The sequence below is a fragment of the Chelonia mydas genome, chromosome 1, assembly GCF_015237465.2.
Source record: "Chelonia mydas isolate rCheMyd1 chromosome 1, rCheMyd1.pri.v2, whole genome shotgun sequence".
NCBI lineage: Eukaryota > Metazoa > Chordata > Testudines > Cheloniidae > Chelonia > Chelonia mydas.
Genome location: NC_057849.1, coordinates 266,477,821 through 266,497,256, shown reverse-complemented (window position 1 = coordinate 266,497,256; position 19,436 = coordinate 266,477,821). Strand labels below are relative to the sequence as shown.

The 19,436-nt window shown below is 42.0% G+C and overlaps 1 protein-coding gene across 1 annotated transcript in view; it reads right to left on the bottom strand.

The window, feature by feature from the left end:
* Positions 1-3,084: 3,084 nt before the first annotated feature.
* The window catches only part of NDUFA12 (NADH:ubiquinone oxidoreductase subunit A12), a 34,640-nt gene continuing 18,288 nt past the window's right edge, over positions 3,085-19,436 (bottom strand). Inside the window, exon 4 of the mRNA XM_037885037.2 lies at positions 3,085-3,361. Within this exon, the coding sequence (XP_037740965.1) occupies positions 3,181-3,361 (181 nt within the window). The 3' untranslated portion in view covers positions 3,085-3,180. The remainder of the gene's footprint in view (positions 3,362-19,436) is intronic.

The following is a 19,436-nucleotide window of genomic DNA, read 5'->3' as shown; positions in this document are numbered from 1 at the left end:
TAACATGTGGGAATGGTTCTGAGATTTTAGCCCTACAGCTCCTGTCAGTCTTTCTTCCATTTGGTGCCATTATCCGTCTCACAATTAATAAAAAGGGTCAGAAATCTCTCTATTTGCAGTCCTGCAATCCTGTACTTTAGTATATGCTTTTGAGAGCAGGAAAGAGGGCTCAGGCTGAGGAGACATCCAGGAATTCAGGGTACCCCCTCATGCATACATCTTCCCCATCCTATCTCCATCTCTAGAATCCCAGTAGGGCTCTACTGTGACCAGCTTCTCATTTTTACATCTCAAATTCATTAACACTTGCTCTCAGTGCTTAGTGTTCTGTTATGTGACTTTAAAAAAAAAAAAAAGGGTAAGATGGCGGCCCAAGACTCGTCATATCCCACAATCCTCTGAAAGTACAAAGAATAGTGGGACTTGGGACATGCTCCTTCAGTCTCTTGCCTGGGCTTCTAGTGATCCAGATATTTTACTACTCTCAACAGCTGGATATACCCCAGTGGGACTCCCTTGTGGCCTACCACTCTACATGGACAGTATCTATATTCTCCTTTTCAATTAGCTTAGGATCTTCCGAGTTTGTTATGCCTTTGGGTTTAAAATGGTTCTCTTGGTTATGTATTATCACCATATAAGGTACTGGTTCTAGGTTAGAAGAACTGTTTCCTTTTGGGGGAGAAGAGGGTGCCAGGATTTGAGGTTGCTTATGCCACATATTGAGGTAAAGTGGGTGAGGTACTATCATCTACTGGACTAACTTCTCTTGGTGAAAGAGAAGCTTTCAAGCTCCACAGAGCTCCTCTTCAGGTCTGGGAAAGGTAAATCAGTGTCACAGGGGTGGCCGCTGGATCTGTGAAGGTAAGTGTGGGGATCTGCGAGTTTCTTGTATACAGTTGTCTGTAGGGTTCCAATGCTGAAACTGACTGTGGTGTCCAGGAAGTTTATGCTGGTGTGGCAGTGTTCTAGAGAGTTTTATGGATGGGGGATGGTTGTAGAAGTTGTGGTGGAAATCTATGATGGAGTTTAGGTCATCTGTCCAGAAGATGAAAATATCATTGATATCTCTCAGATATATCATGGGTTTTGTGTTGCATTTTTACAGAAATTCTTCCTCAAAGTGCCCACAAAGAGTTTGGCATATTGGGGAGCCATCCTAATCCCATGGCTATTCCCATGGTTTGGACAAAGTGTTTGTTGTTGAATGTAAAATTGTTATGGGTGAGGATGAAATGGATGAGTTTGGTGATGTTTGGGGTGGATATCCAAGGTAGGGGTGATGCTGTCATGGTGAGAGATGTTGGTGTGTAGGGAAGGGGCATCCATGGTAGCAAAGTATGGTGTTCTGAGGGAGGTTGTTGATGTTGTAGAATTTCGGGAGGAAGTCGGTTGTGTCCTTGAAGAAACTGCCCCTTTGTGTGGTGAATTGTTTGAGAATGGTTTCTAGGAGTACAGATATTCCTTCAGTAAGAGTGCCACAGCCAGATGGGTCTTCCTAAATTCCCTTGTTAGTATATCTTGGGAAGCATGTAGAAGATCCTTGGGGGATGAAGTTACAAAGTTTCTCTTGACGTTGTCTGGGGAAGATTTTTATTATATCCTTGAACTCCTGGGTGAACTGTGGTGTGGTGTCAGAATATCAGGGTTGGAAGGGACCTCAGAAGGTCATCTAGTCCAACCCTTTGCTCAAAGCAGGACCAATCCCCAATTTTTGCCCCAGATCCCTACATGACCCCTTCAAGGATTGAACTCACAACCCTGGGTTTAGAAGGGCCAATGCTCAAACCACTGAGCTATCCCTCCTGCCCTTTTCTTTGAGTTCTTTAAAGTAGGTGGTGTCCGAGTTGTCAGTTTGCCTTACTGACATAGTCATCTCAGTTGAACTATGATGGCAACCTTTTTGTCTGCTGCTTTGATCACTATTTGGTGGATGGATTTCAGGGACTCTATAGCTGTCCTCTTGGTGGAGGATGCAATATCTGTTAAGGATTTCATAGTCAATCTTCAGTCCTACGACTACAGAGGTGGTAACTGATCACTTCATTTTGAATATTTTCTTGCAACGTATTAAAGCCTTATGCTTAACAATCTGTTCCACCTTGCCTTTAGCGGTGACACTATGATTACCTTTCCCAGATCTGAAAAAGAGCTCTGTGGAGCTCAAAAACTTATGTCTTTCACCTAAAGAAGTTGGTCCAATAAGGGATATTACCTCACCCACCCTTGTCTCTCTCATATCCTGGGACCAACACAGCTACAACATTGCAAACAATATTCCATGTATAAGCAGACAATACCCTGGGACATCTATGTAATGACCACTAATGTATGTAGATACACTGGAACAAATTTTCAAAAGCAGTCAGTAAAGGCTTAGTCCAAAAATTCTGCATTGCATGCACATTTGTGGATACAGAAATGTAAATTACAGCCTAAGTGTCTGCGTATGAAAATTTGTCCCATTAATTCAGCCCTTTTTTTCTCCTCCTGATGAACTTCCACCATATAGATTACTGTGGAAATTTTAAAATATTTTATATTGTTACATTACATGCTATAGCATAATGTGTGTGTACACGTACACACACACACGTACGTATATGTAGAATACCAAAAGTATTTATAAAGAAAAAGCTAAGATCCTTTATTGGCACTCCTTTCTCACTTGCAATATAATTATTATTATTATTTAAGAGATGGCTTCCTAGAAAGGAGTCCTGGGAGCACTACTTAGGTATAGTGTTGGGAATGGTCCATTATTACTTATCCTGCCCCATTGCATTATTTGTACGTTCAGCCTCATAGGAACATTACTGTATTTCAAATCTATCTGGATATTATAAAGAGGAGAAATGACTGTCACAGCAACAGTTTGATGTAATAAATACTAGAAAAGTAAGGTTTACTTAAAACCCACAGAGAGGAAAAAAGCACATGAAGATATCTGATAAAAATATTTGAATAAAGGTAACACTGTATCCTTTATTTGGCCTTTTACCCACTTTTTTTTCTTAAACACTCCCTATTTTTGTTTGTAAAAATGTTCTTCAATCCCAATAAAAAAAAAATAAAAAAATGAACTTTTACTTTTGTCAGAGGCTTTTATTTTAAACCAACCAAACAATGAAGGTACAGTTCACATTGAGAACCTAGTTTTAGGCAAGTCAGGCTTTTCAATTATTTCTTAGCAGTCGTAGGTGGGACCCACTCCTGTATCTTTTTACGCGTTGTAGAGAAAGGGACATATTGCCCAGGAGTGCCACTCAGATTGAATTTGTGGTTCTCCCAAATGAATTTACGAGCAGCTGGTGGATGAGTAGTTGGAGGATGTTCAGTTATGCAGTGAAGCCAACGATGCCTGAAGAGAGAAAAATATATATATACACTGGTTATTAAAAAGTTGCTATGTGATCTCCTATAATAAATCCTCTTCCTTAATTGAAAGAGTTTTTCTCTGAAACTTTTTTAATATCTGGCATTTATTTCTGGAACTCAGGCTTTAAAACTTTAATCTATTCTGATATATTCAAAAAGGCATATTTCACGGTATTCAGCTAAAGACTCCTATCAAATAGTCAATTAGATAGATAAGAGTTCCATTACAGAACAACTGAGAATATACTAGATTTTAAATCCACTGTGAAATATTACACCATGCTGTGGTAAGTAGTCATTCAGAATATATTTTTAATAATTTGATTGCTGGTAGTTTACCTTCTAGTCTCCACCAGCCAAAATGCAGGACAGACTTCAGATCACATCTGGATTAGAAAGAACTGATTCCATTAAATTTAAAAACCAGTGATAACTGAGGTTTTAGAATTAAGATAGTCTCTTTTGTGAGGCCATAGAGTTATTTTCTGAACAGCATTTTGAAGTACCTTCTATTACAATTAATTTATCAGTCTATTTTTGGACATCTTTATTAGTTTTAATGTAAATAGAAACTAAAAATAAGAAATGTTTGACTGAAATAGCATTTAAAAACAGAATTACACTATCAGTTTTCTTCCTTTAAATCTCTACTTAAAACCCACCTATGTTGTGATGCTAACAAAAAAACTCTTGATTAAAGAGACAGGGTGTGGTCTCAGGGACTTACTCCACTGTCCATAGCTGTTTCAATGTTCCCTTGTGCTCCCCTCATCTGTTGTCTCATTTTAAAATTTAGATTATACGCTTTTTTGGGTAAAAACCATCTTTTTGTTATAGGTTTGTACAATGCCTAACACAACTGGGCCCTTGCTTCTAGGCAGGCAGTACAAATTAAAAAAAAACAAAACCAGAAGCTTTGTATTTGGAGGAGATTTTACAGGGCTCAAATAATATCAAAAGACTGTGTACAAACTACTGTACTTGCATTACTGTTTACAATGCCATTTACAAAGCCTTCCTTATTTTTCAAGCACAGTAATAAGTAGTTTTGAGGTAACAGGATAATGATTTGACGTAGACACAACCTCTCCACATAAATGCTTGCTGACTGCATAATGTGATTAACATAAAAAGACTACTTACTGTACAGTAACGGATGTTCTTTGAGATGTGTAGTCCGTATACATATTCCACAGCTAGGGATTACATTGTCCAGTGCACATGCAGATAACTTTCCAGTTAGCAGTGTCTGTGGGGGCAGCACACGAAACTGTTGGTCCCTCATGCTCTCAGCGAGAGAGTAAAGGCCTACACCAGGAGCTCCAAGTGACTTCTGACTAGCTTGTCATCGAGGTAGGGAAATACCTGGGCACCTCTCATTCTGAGGTAGGCTGCCACTGCTGCCAGGCATTTCATAAATATTCTGAGTGCTGCTGACAGGCTAAACAGCAAAACCTGGTACTGGTAAGGATAGTCTCTTATTGCAAATCTCAGGAAGTGCTTGTGGGCCTGGTATATCAGAGTGTGGAAACGCATCCTGGGGATTGAGGGTAGCATACCAGTCCTGATCTAGGGATGGGATGATGGATACTGGGGACATCATCTTGAACTTGAGCCTCTTGAGGTACGTGTTCAGGCCCTGTAGATTCAGGATAGCTCATAAACCCTCCCTTGAGTAAAATCCTTTAACCCAGTGATCAAAGGACCCATCTTCTATGGCTTCAAGAGCTTAGACTGACCCTCCCAGTGTAAAGCACTCTCGTGAGATGGGTCCCCAAATAGGGACAGGGAGGGGACAGGAGAGGAACTGAATTATGTAGCCTCTCTCCATAGTGTCCAATGTTAAAGGGTCTGAAGTGATACTGGACCAAACGTGGTGGAAATGCACCAGATGGTTGCCAAAAGAGGGGAAGGCCAGGGATGGGTAGAGAGTGGTATGCTGTCCTTGGCTGTGGAGTCAAATCTGCTGCCTTAACACAGAGGGGGAGGGACAGTGGGATGTGGTGGCCCCTTCTGAGGGTTTTTCTTTGAAGCCTTCTGCCTCTTTTGGCATACTCAGGTGGTCTATAGTGGTAGCAGTGGGCCTGCCTGTAAAACTGTTGAGACATGATGGCTGGAGTATAGACCCCCCAGGGATCTGAGTATGGCCCAACAGTCTTTAAGCAACCTCATTCCTTACCTGTCCTGTCAAAAAGCAACCTTCAAGGGCAGGTCCTTGGTTGTGGTCAGTACCTTCCTCAGAACTGCCTAGAACAGCCATGATGAAAACTATCATCAAGTGCAGTTGCCATTTGCCCAGGAGGCTTCTCCCTAGCATTGGTGGCACTGAGGGTACTAAGATCTTCCTGAAGGTGAAAACAGAACCAGGAATCTGGACAGTGGCATTGGCAACAGTGCTACGACCCCGGAAGGCACCAGGAGGCTTCCATATGTATGCAGGGGGAGACTCCGACCCTGGGCCACAGAGCCTGTGGTCCTGCTTGTGCTATTGTCAGCACTTTGTGAAGTGGAGCTGGCACCAGTGATGCCAGTATAGCTGATACAGTGGTAGGCAAGAGCTGCAGCATATCTAGGTCATCTCAGGTCATGCTGGCTCCTATGCTTAGAGATCTTCTCAGCTTTGAAGCACCTTTGATATAGGACAATCTCGTGATTAACATCCGAACTTGGGAAAGGTATTCTGTGCTTCTTCTTACCTGATGACTTCTGCTCAGTGTCTGGCTGATCCTGGTGTTTTCTCAGTATGGAGGCAGAATTGAGGGGCGCCTTGGATCATTTCAAAGAAGCCTCAGGTGAGAACCTTGAGGACCTCTGATACCCCAACTGTCAGAAGATTAATCTGGATGCATGGACTGCTCCAGCAGAAAGGCCCTCAAGTTAGACTCCCTTAAACTCTGGGTCCACTTTGAAAAGGATCTGCAGATCTTGCACTGGTTCAGAATATTTGTCCCTCATTGAGGCAGAAGAGACACCTTGTGTGGCTGTCGTGGAGAGGCATAACAGCCTCACAAGATGGGCAGTGCTCTAAGCCTGGGGACTTGTGGTCTGCCACGAAGAACTGAAGATGGTCCCAGTACTGTAGATGAATGGGGGGTCTTGACAGTCCCCAAAAGACTAACTCACAAGGCCAACTAAAAGAGGAAAGTGGCTCTAAATGGAGCTGCTCCGACACACACCATCATGGCAAGAGAGTACTGAAGGTAGGGGTGGTGGCTCTGCCTTTTATAGCATTACTGAGCGCATGAGGGATTGAAGAGCATAGGCACTGCTAACTTGAAAATTCTCAGATGAGTGCAAACTGGACACATGGTCACTAGCTGTGGAATATGTATATGGATTCTCATTCAAAGAAGAATTATTTCTGGGTAACTATGAAGTTATTAGTGTTTATCCCTGGGCCTGGCCTATAAAACTAGATGATACCAAGCCTCCTCTGTGCAAATTACGTTAATCTAAGCAAGTGAAAAAATTTCAATAGTAACCTATTGAAAAAAAAAAAACAGAAGTCTATAAACTATAAGTTTTTCAGTCTGTCCCTATTCCAGTTCCCAAAAATCTTTAAACCTGAACATATATTTTCATACTTAATTTTGTTATAATTGTACATATTACATTTAGCATTATCAGTTATGCTGGCAAGCTTTCTGGTGTGGAATTAATGAGGTTTTTGCCAGTCAGCTGTCACTTGACCTAAATATGAAATGTCTTCTGTTCCAGTTGTATCTGCCATTTCTCTTCATGTAGCATCACAAAAAGGATCAAACTAGGAGGGAATGGAAAAAGTAATATTTATATAATTGAGTTCATCCCCCTGTAGGGACTTGCAGCTTTGGGGCACGCTTCTCAGCTAAGAGACTGTCTTTTCAGTCAAATTGCTCTTAGCCATGTATTTAAAATAAAGTCCTCTCTCTTTAATAGGAGATATTAAAATCTATTTTTAGCAAAATCGGTTAGACTTATCAAAAATCTCAGAGTCATACCCTTAACTAAAGAGTCCAAATTGAGATTAAAAATTGCTAAGAATAAGTTGGCTAGAATTTGATTGGAAAATTCTTTAAATTTCTAGTAAAGGTACAGTAAACAGTGCCCTCATTTCTAAATGTCCTTGCTAATGGAATACAAAACTGGAGGGAAGATTAATTTTATTTTTAACAAGATGTTTAAAGTAGGCTATTACTTGCAGTTGTTTAATATAGACAATGGCTCCTAAGGGAAAACCATCCACTTGAAAGTTATACTTCTGTTCGAAAGTTCTGTATGCTCTAAAGTTAACTGACACCTATTATTATCATCATAACAGAGAAAAAACCCCTTTTTTCCTAGTTTGTGAATTTGATATGGCTACTGTCAGGCTCTGGGATCACGGCAGTCAGGCCTGGTGGTTAGAGCTGTAGTCAAGAATAGGTTCAGGGGTCGAAGCGGACTGGAAAGTCAGGACTGGGCTGAGGGCTATGTGGAAACTGAGGTCAGAGACAGTCCACGGGCCAGAACCAAGATCACAGTCCATAGACAAGCCAAATCAGGATCATAATCAGAATCCAAACACATGTCAAAGTTGGGTGGGAGTCAGTCTGAGGGTCTAGGGGGTCAGCAGCAGGGTGAAGGGCTAGAGCAGATCAATAACAGGGCTGGTGCATGGTCTGAGTAGGGAATGAGCAAGACTGAACAAGTTTTGGGCAAGAACTGGATCAAGGGCAAGTTGGAAGCACAGGGAGTTTAACACTATGAGTCAGCAAGAGGGTTCCTGGCTAAGAAGTGCTGTTGCACAGACAGCTCTGGTGGGGCTCAGAGAAATACTATCTGACCCAGGCCCTGCCTGGTATATGCTGCTGCATGCCAGAGAGATGGGTCACTGCAGGCTCTGTTGAATGGCAAGTCATGGTACCTATTGAGGTTCCAGGGGAATGGGCGCCCACATCTAAAGGCTGCTCCCCCCAACCTAAGGGGAGGGGCTACAGGACCCAGGTCTTAAGTGAATTTGGGAGACAACAAATGAGAAAACAGGGATGGGAGTGAGGGTCACAGGGTTAAAAGGAGGGAGCCAGAGGGGGAACACCAAGCAGAGAACCACAGACAGCACCCACTGCTCCTTGAAGACATCCAGGGAGCCAGTGGATGCGGCCCAGAGGAACTCTGCCTGGAGAGTTGACTTCAGGGAGGATCAGAAATAGGCCCCACAGTCACAGAGCACCTCCTCATCCAGTTTCCGCCTCCTGTTATGGTGGATGGCCAACTTGGCCTGTACCAGGAGGAGGTCTCATAACTTCATGGGCTCATGGATCAGGAAGTGTATGGAGAAGTGAAGCCAGAACCTGAGGAGGTGGTTTTGGAGGAGTCAGAAAAGGGGCTGCAACCTGGTACACCCGATGTAGATGTGGGGCAGGTGTCGGAGGAGGTTGTGAACTGCACCAGGTACACGCCCTGTGCTCACAGCTCCATGAAGGAGCCGACAACTAGTATCCCCCGGTGGGCAACTGAGTGAGCAGCCCTGGTCTAACTGCGGGTTTGCCTCGCAGCTTTAAACAAACTCTAATTTGCTGGTTGTCCATATAGTGAATTTGTTTCTGCCTAGAAGAAAAGACCCTCAGGAACATCAATAAGGAAGCAGAACAGAACACACAGTTTAAAGAGTACTTGATCAGAAAGTAGAATTTTTTGAAGTTAGCCAACTTAGTTACAGTTTTATAGACAGTAGGATAAACAAGCGAGGTGCTGAACTTTGTTTCATGTTTTTTTCCCCTTACTGCCATATTTCATTTATATGAACTTATGGACAGAGGTAATTAGCTGGTATGGAATAAAACATCACATTATCATTTCAGTACTCAATCATAGTCAGATAAAGAGGGGAAGAAAAAAAAGGGGACTCCACCATTCTTTCTGGAATCACAAGCAAAATAATTGTGCCCAGGTATGGCAGTTCATGAATGTATGTCACAGGAAAGGAACTGTCAAGTTTTCAACTGATAGATCTCCAATATCAGTACCTTTCAGAATATTTTGTATTTTCACTTTTCAGCTCTGCTGACAATCGTAAGTGTACAGTCACCGTAGAAGTCACACTACTTTTAACCTAACGTGATGAGTAATAACCCCTAAGAATATAATTAAAAAAATATTTTTCAGTTTATTTACTTTATATCTAACACTGTTGCGTGTCAGTTTTCTTTTCTTGAATGGCTTTGTGGGAGTTTTGCATAGCCACAGGTGAAAAAAGTGATTGGAATGTGGTTGTAAAACCACAAATATTGGCAGAGAGACCTGGACAGGTGGAGTACAAGAAACCTATTTTAGCTCATTTTAAAGTGACTAGATTTCAAGCTGACCGTGTCATTTAAAAGTTGCATAATGTCTAACATCTGCATCTGTATGGGTGTGTGATATGCACACTTTTTAATAGTCTGATAGACTATTCCATGAGTTTCTTAAGTACCTCAGTCCACAGAAAACTAGAAAACCTTCGAGTTTTGCCCTATTCCCGAGCTTCACTTTACTGCAGTGTTCCATGCATCCGATGAAGTGAGCTGTAGCTCATGAAAGCTTATGCTCAAATAAATTGGTTAGTCTCTAAGGTGCCACGAGTACTCCTTTTCTTTTTTTAATCAAGGAGTAAATCAGTAAAATCTTTTAAAAATATATTAAATATATTTTGAAATAATTAAATCACTGCTAGGCTACCTAGATATTTGGAAACTTTGGAAGATCAGCATGAAACTTTTACAGTTCAAATTTAACACTTAAGTTCAATAATTTAAAAACCCACATCATAATGGACTTTCTGCTTGGAAGTATAAAGAAAACCATTAGTCCTCAGAGACACACCAGCACTGTGCAGTTATAGAGGAACTGAAGCACAAACAGTTATTTCTACAAGCTGTTTTAAAAGCTCAGGTATCTTATTCAGTACATTTTTGTCTGTTTAAAGGTATTATAACCAATCACTGCAGCTTTCCTTTGAAAGCCCAGTCATGAAACCTATACATGCGAGACCAAAATGACATACTATTGTGTGTTTAGATGACTAATTTTGTTGTCTCAAGCAAGGTACTTTAATGGTATCCCTTAGGCTAACCTGTGGAAAAAGTGGAAAATGACCCATCCTGTTTATTTTGGGAAGACCTCTCCTCAGCAGTCTCCTCAAATAATCTTTTGAAATACAAAAAAGTCTGCATACTCTATTTCCAGAATCTCAAGGAAAGCTCTTTATGAACTACAATGGACATGTACCTCAGATGTAGCCAGATTTCTGTGCAAATTCTTTCCTGATGGGTTTTCTATATGAAACAATACAAAAGGACCCAAAAATGATTAATCACTTTAAACCTGCATTAGAAATTGACAAGTTATATGGGCAGGAGGCGATACAAGAGGGCAAACAGAAGCTTTAAAAAAGCTGAGACAGTTTCCTGAAACGTACTAGAAGAGAAGCAGCATATTGCAGAGCAGCCTAGGGCTAGTCAAGCCTCTAGAACTCTACTTAGATGAATTAAGGATGAAAGAGAAATAGATATTAATTTGAAGAGCTAAAAACAGTCAAGTTTCCCTAAGATCAGGTAGCACTTAATTTTTATATTCTTTTAAAATTTAAAGTAAGGATAGTTCAAAGTGAAGCCACAAGAGATTAGAGCCAAGTATGCAACATACAAGTGGTCGAACAGGTATTAAGACTACATAACATTGTAGTTAATATAGTACTTGTAATTGCAAGGCTGAGATACCACTTGCGTGGGTTCAAAAGACCATGCCATTTTTCTCAAGAAATTAAATAAAATTAACAATGGTAGGGCATTTAATGCAATTCTGCATTAAGATAAAAGAGCAGCCAGGTGTTTATTAAAGCCAGTGTGTGAATCATATTTACAATGCATTAACAGAATGTAAAATATTGTAATGGAGGGCTAATCTGGGATTTAATTTTTGACTACAGTGAAAGTGGACAGAAAAGAGATTATCTCCAATTACTTTTTTGTGTTTTTGCCCACTTATGGGAGAGGAGAACAGAGAGAAATGAAATTGACACCACACTTATTTCTGTTAGGATTAATTGATGATGGCTTCTGTCTGCATTTACCTTCTCCCTCTCCCCCTTGTTTCCATTTTCCTTTCACTTCTGTTGCGCTGGTGGAAGCTACTAGTCTATTGTACAGTAATAGGGTGGTAACCATGGCAGCTAATAGGACTGCAGTAGGGTCAGATTCAGTCACAAAACATGTAGTTTATTGTGGAGTTAGCGAATGGATGAAACTCCACAGTTCCTATTCTGGAAAAAAAAAAAGTTTTGTTTTTCATTCTTTGACATCTCTTCCCCATCCCTTGCTTTATCATTATTTTCTGGAAGATTCCAGCAGCAACAGCAGTTTTAAAGCAAAAGTAGCAATTCCTCATGTTTCTGAAATAAGGGTTCTTTCATCAGAAGTTTGAGGAGTTGAGCAAGAGTACAGATAGGTTCAGACTGTGTGTATATTATGAAGAATTAATCCAAGGGAATGGGGAGGACATTAAGAGAAAATGGGAAAAGAGGTGGTAACTGGAGGGTCTTTGAGATGTGTGGTCCCTATTTAGATTCCAAAACGTGGGTGTGCATGCACCAAAGCAATTTTGTAGCAGTGTCTGTTGACCCATACGTGCGTTGTGTGTCACCCTTCTGTCTGCAGCCGAGGCTATGAGAGGCTATATGGGTTGACATCGCTCCAGTATCCCTCTTATTGCTAAGTAGTGTAGTCCACAACAGAGCAGGGGATGGAGGGCAGGTATTGGAATTCAAATAGGGACTACATATCTCAAAGATCCTCCAGTTACAGGTAAGTAACCTCCTCTTCTTCTTCGAATGATGGTCCCTATATGGATTCCAAATGTGGGTGAGTAACGATCAGTGATCAGCGTGGAGCTGGGTGCTAGGACTCATGAGAAAGTATACTCTGTAGTACGGAATGGCCTATGGCTGCATCTGCAGCCGCTGCCAGGCGATGGGATAGTGAGACATCAAGGTATGGATGAGCTTGGGTGAAACATGAAAGGCATGGGTTCGTTGGAGTTAGAAAGCTAGTGCACACCAGAAGTAAAGAGTGTGTCACGTTTTGTGCCTGTGGGAGGCATGGGGTTTGGGATAGAAGACTGGGAGATGGATGCACTGGTTGAAGTGGAATTCAGACACCACCTTTGGAATGAATATTGGCTGCCGTTGCAAGGAGACTGTGTCTTTGTGGAAGACAGCGTAAGGGAGATCGGCCACCATGGCTGCTAGTTCGTTAACTTGTCTCGCTGAGGGGTTCAAAGGGTGGTTTCATGAGGGCAGAAAGAACTATGTCAAGATCCCAAGAAGGGGTAGGTTTGAATACCGGTGGAAAGATGTAGAGCAGACCTTTTAGGAAGCAAATAGTGGTTGGATTTCCATTGCAGAGGGCCAATCCATTGTGGTCCATCTCTCCTGCTGTCATCCTGGAGTTGCACCTGACCCTTACCCTTTACCTCGTGGGAGGTCAGCCAACGGAGCAGATCCACATCGCCTTTTCGCACTGGGCCTAACTAGGTTATATGGGTGGCCTGGCCACCAGACACTCCCCTAACATCACCCCCAGGCCTGACTCCAGGGGTGGGTCCCAGTATCCCTAATTCAGGAGAGATTCAGCTCAAGTATCTAGGGGAAGAGTTCAAGTATCTACAGGTCTTGCTCAGGAGTGACAGTAAGCAGAAGCATGAGATTGACCGGCAGATTGGTGCAGCGGTGGCAGCGATGCGGATGCTGTATCGATCCATGGTGATGAAGTGGGAGCTGAGTTCTCAGACGGAGCTCTCGGTTTACAGGTCAATCTACCTCCCTATCCTCACCTATGGTCATGAACTTTGGGTAATGACTGAAAAGACAAGATCGCAGGTACAAGTGACGGAAATGAAGTTTCTCCACAGCGGGGCTGGGCATACTCTCCGAAACAGGGTGAGGGGCTTGGCTATTCAGGAGAGCCTCAGAGTAGAGCCACTACTTCTCCAGATCAAGAGGAGCCAGCTGAGGCAGTTCAGGCACCTGATAAGGATGTCCGGTGGGAGGCTTCCTTTGGAACTCTACTGGGCATGTCCCACTGGGAGGAGGCCCCGAAGCCAACCAAGGATACACTGGAGGGATGATATCTTCCAGCTGGCCTGGGAATCCCCAAGGAGCAGCTGGAACCTGCTGTGGAGGAAAAAGGGAGGTCTGGTCTTCCCTACTCTTCTCCACACTGCTGCCGTGACCCTCACCAGGAAATGCGGCATAAAGGAAAAAGAAAGAAAGAGGACGACAACAGTGGCTGGGTGTGTGAAGATGGAGACACCATCTATTGGGGGGGGGGGGGGGGGGGAAACACTGAGCACTGCCAAGTGGACTGGTATGGAGCTGTGGGAGAGGCCTGACGTTCTGAGTTGGAAGAGATAGTCCAGTATAATAGGAATAGATATAGTGTCCAGGGGGTATTGATGGCAGTGAGCCCAGGAGGTGAATCATTTCCATTTTGCTTGATAACAGTCCCTGGTGGAGGCTCGTCTGCTGTGTGTGAGGATATTACACACAGCGGAGGAGCACGCCATGCCTATGTGCAAGCCCCATCCAAATACCAAGCCGTGAGGTGGAGCAGGCCTGGGTTTGGGGTGTTGGAGCGGCCTTGAGGAGGGTTGGGTGCATGCAGAGGTGGAGCAGAGGGTGAGTGGAGAGCCGGAGGAAGTCTGTGAACCAAAGACGATATGGACACCGAGGGAGGGGGTATGAGGAGGTTCGCTGTAGTACTGGGGACAACATAAGTACCTTAGAGAGAGAGAGAGAGAGAGAGAGACAGACAGACAGAGTATATGCTTATCGCACAATCCTAAACCACCTTCCACACATTCCTGGGTACCAAAAGGCCCATTTGTTTCCTGTACAGCTGCAAAAACCCCAATGCTGCTTATTGCCACAGACTTTTGTACTGACATACTGAAAATTTAGGGACTTCTGTAAAATTCCTTTGTTTTGCTGTTCACTTCAATTTTACTATTTTATTCTCTCTCATATTTTGTTAACGAAACTTCAGTTTTTTAAAATGTACCTAAAATGGTACGAAATTATGAGTGAGTCACTAAAGTACCACAAAATATAGGAATCTTCCTGCAGACTAAGTTCAAGCCATAAGGTACATCGGGTCTCTCATCAGAAAAAGTACAAGAGAAAAATATGCCACATACGAGTTTCCTAGCAGGAAATCTATTAGATTGGGGAAACAGTTTCCCCAAGAGAAACAATAAGAGCATCACTGCTTATAACAGTTTATATTAGACTGTAGAGTGAACTAAAATATATAGTAAAAGAAAACAATTCTGCAATAGCAGGAGGACTAGCTTGTCCAACGCTGGTTTAGATGACCTATAAATACTACCTAAACACAAGAGTGCAACTCTGATCCATGGAACTATTGTATCCTAAGAAAATATTTTTCTACCAAATGACTAGTGACTCAGTCTGAGGAAACAGTAAACAAAAATCCAGTAGGATTCCAAAATAAGATTAATCTTGAAATTGATAAACTTCAGTAAATTGGGGAGGGAACCTGGCACCTATATGACAGTTCTATTGCATACACAATAGGGAAAACTCTGCACCGGCGGAGACCCATTCTAATTTTAGACTAGCACATCATTCCTTCTAAGATCAGCAAAACTCCAACAGTTGGAGAAAACAAAATCAGATTATGATCTCAAAAACAGCAAAAGAAAGTCTAATATGATTAGACTATGTCTGCACAGGAAAACACAGCATGACACTGTGCAGGGTTAGTAACATATATTAACTACATAGATAACTTTTGCCTATCCACGGAAATGTGCATAAAAGAATCACCATAATTTAACACACTCCATTTTAAAGTCCATAAGAATCCATCATTCATCTCAGTCTCAACTCCAAAACCACCACAAGAGAAAATAAATATTGTTTGAACTTTCTGACTTTATTCCACCCAAACACCACGAACCACCATCACATTCTTATTTCCCTATGCCTAAAGTGGTATTTGTTTTCTCAAGCACTTAGCAGAGATTACCTCTCAAATAGCTGGAACAAAGTGACTAAGATGACAATCATCTCTTTACATTCTATTTGGTGTGTTCATAGCCCTTTCACTAGTAATAGATGACAATTCAGAAAGATACCCATCTTGGTTCACCATGTCTCTCCCCATATTCAGATCCCTTGAAATTTTCAAAATCTTATTTTACTCCAACTATATTATGCCAGCAATGCACTGAAATTGATACAGCATTACTCAATTTAGGGAGTTTTGCTGCAGCAAGTGAGAGCACACTAGAAAAGGTAGGATGCCACTGATGTCCTATTAAAATGGAAGCACTGTGCTTTAGCAGCTAAAAACCAGCAAGCTTTAAAGTCTTCTGGTGATTTGCAGAAAGCAATTCCATAACTCAGTGAAGAAATCATAGAATATCAGGTTGGAAGGGACCTCAGGAGGTCATCTAGTCCAACCCCCTGCTCAAAACAGGACCAATCCCCATCTAAATCATCCCAGCCAAGGCTTTGTCAAGTCTAACCTTAAAAGCTTCTAAGGAAGGAGATTCCACCGCTTCACCACCCTCCTCGTGAAAAAGTTTTTCCTAATATCCAACCTAAACCTCCCCCACTGCAACTTGAGACCATTACTCCTAGTTCTGCCATCTGCTACCACTGAGAACAGTCTAGAGCCATCCTCTTTGGAACCCCCTTTCAGGTAGTTGAAAGCAGCTATCAAATCCCCCTCGTTCTTCTCTTCCGCAGACTAAACAATCCCAGTTCCTTCAGCCTCTCCTCATAAGTCATGTGTTCCAATCCCCTAATAATTTTTGTTGCCCTCCGCTGGACGCTTTCCAATTTTTCCACATCCTTCTTGTATTGTGGGGCCCAAAACTGGACACACTACTCCAGGTGAGGCCTCACGAATGTCAAATAGAGGGAAACGATCACGTCCCTCGATCTGCTGGCAATGCCCCTACTTATACAGCCCAAAATGCCATTGGCCTTCTTGTCAACAAGGACACACTGTGAACTCATATCCAGATTTTTGTCCACTGTAACCCATAGGTGCTTTTCTGCAGAATTGCTGCCTAGCCATTCGGTCCCTAGTCTGTAGCGGTGCATGAGATTCTTCCATCCTAAGTGCAGGACTCTGCACTTGTCCTTGTTGAACCTCATCAGATTTCTTTTGGCCCAATCCTCTATTTTGTCTAGGTCCCTCTGTATCCTATCCCTACCCTCCAGCGTATCTACCTCTCCTCCCAGTTTAGTGTCATCTGCAAACTTGCTGAGGGTGCAATCCACATCATCCTCCAGATCATTAATGAAGATATTGAACAATACCGTCCCCAGGACCGTCCCTTGGGGCACTCTGCTTGATACCAGCTGCCAACTAGACATGGAGCCATTGATCACTACCCGTTGAGCCCGACCATCTAGCCAGCTTTCTATCCACCTTATAGTCCAGTCAATCAAATCAAACAGTCAACTGATATTTAGATACAGTTTTTAAAATAAGCCAGATACATCAATACATCAATGACATTCAGGCATTCACAGGGTAGGTGTAATATTTAAATAAGAAAAACTCTAATCTAACACATCTAAACTAAATAATTTAAAGCACATTTAGAAATGAGTCAGATTTATGTGCCTTAACCTATTTTTCTTAATTGGCCCATTTCTGAAATGTATTTAGCTTATTTTAATTTGCTGGTTATATCTTGCTTTGCTGGTAAATCTGTGACAATCAGATGTGCCTGTTATCAGCTCTAAACTCAAATTATTTGATTAATCCCAAGTGGGTAATTTATATTAGCATCAGAATCCCTATTTTGGATGTAACTACAGTTTATACACACTGTAATACATGAACAGCAACAATATTTTGTACAATTAAAGTATAAACTTCATATATAAATAAGTAAATCACTCAAGTAGTGGTAAACATTAAATAAAGGCAATGCCCACCTAGCTCTGTGATATTCTTTAAATATGTGAAAGGCAAAGAGTATACAAATTTAAGCCAAATATGCTGACAGTAGCTGAGCAACAGGAAATATGTTGTTCTACCACATCAGTGGCTAGGTTCAAATAATACAACTGGCCATCCAGGACAAGAAACCTTTAAATCATGCTTCTTGTATCTAGGAAGAGAGATGTATAGACCACACGAGGCAGCAATACACTATTGTAAACTTTTTTTACTTTCAGAAGATGTAATCACAGCCAATGGAAAGGCAAACTGAATGGAGTGTCAAGGAGCAAAGCATTCGCCTGGGATGAAGGAGTAGATGGAAAGCCTACAACTCAGCAAGATGATTTCCACACCCTCAAAAAAATGTACATACTGATTAGGACTGTGGATAAGAAAAAGACTAAACAATAATAAACTCGGCAACCCAATGCAATGAAAAAAGAATTTATAGATCGACAGTAAAAAGTATCTTCTCCTATTACTTTTATTCAGAAACCCACAGAAAGTTCAGCACATCAAAATGTGCCCTCAGTTGAAAGTGATTTTTTTTACAAAAGAAAACCAAAACAGTAAAATGATGAGTGAAGTTAGTGCTTGTGAAAGTGAGCAACAGATGGGGCAGACTCCAAACCAGCTTGGTATCAGCATGTACACAGCAAAATTGCCTACATAGCTCTGCCACTATACTTTAGTTTTTGTCTGCAATTCTCTAGTTACCCACTCACAGGCATTTCAACAAAGACTGACAATTGTGCCTAATTCATTAAGCAGTGATTTTTGTGACATGCATAAATGGGGACTGGGGCAAGACCATCAAACTCATTTCTCATGAGCTAACCCATTGTGCAATCTAGTCCCCGACATAAAAGGTCCTGGGTCTGGGCAGATTTAATACAAGCATAAACCTTCAAAGCTGCTGTACCAATACAAGTTCTACACAGCTATAGAACTGTAATGAGAAGTTTCAGAGCATATATCACAGAGGCAACTAAGACATTTATACTTGTCTGCCCATTGGAAACAACTGCCAGAATAAATTTATTTTCAGGTTTGTCTAATAGGAATCCATAAAGGAGAACATGTTCAGTTCTGGTCGTCGTAAAAGGTACCAGTTGAGAGCAACCTTGGTGTCTTCACTAATCTCTATCCAGACATCTCATTTTAGACTAGGCTACAAACATTGGTTCTTTGGACTCTTTAGTATGTAGGTAACAGTGTACATTACTTATTTCAGTATTGAATAACAGTACTGAAGGAATAAAAAACAACAGAAGACTGAAAGTCATGTAAGCACAAGGATGACTCTTCTCAGGCAGACCACACTATGAATAGGTTAGGAAGCTGACTATTTGAGAGGAAACAGATTATTCAGGTTTCAGAGGGGTAGCTGTGTTAGTCTGTATCAGCAAAAACAATGAGAAGTCCTGGTGGCACCTTAGAGACTAACAAATTTATTTGGGCATAAGCTTTTGTGGGCTATAACCCACTTCATCAGCCTAACTGGTAGGAAGGAGGTGGGGAAGGGACAGGCTCTGCAGAGAATCACCCCCAGCTCTCTGGGTCCTCACCCAGCTCCCGCAATGCCCCTTGGGGCCTCCCACTGCCCTGAGTTCAGACACTTTTTTTAAAAAGGACTCAAGCACTAGCATATGCACACCTTCTTAAAAATCAGTTTGGACTCTCCATGCATACATAAATTCTCCTCCACTTTTGGCTGAACAGGGGATGAAAGAAGATGGAAGCCTGGAGAGTGGGGAGATTAAGTTTAAAGCTTAAAGTTATTTGCCTATAGGCCCCAATCAGTAATAGGGTCCATATTTTGTCCATACAGCGTAAGAGAGAGCCCACTCTGACTTTCAGAAGATCCTGCATGTCCCAGAGGCATTTAACAAGTTGGGTCCTGAACCTCTAAGCTCTCCCACATGGGCAGCCTCCTGTACCTAAGCAGACCCCCCTGAATTCAATTGAGTTCTGTGTGGGCACAGGGGTCTGCCTTATGGAGCAGCTTGCAGGACTGGGGCCTTAACCAGAGTCTCAGTACATCCAGTAGTAGTATCAACTCTTCTATGTCACTTC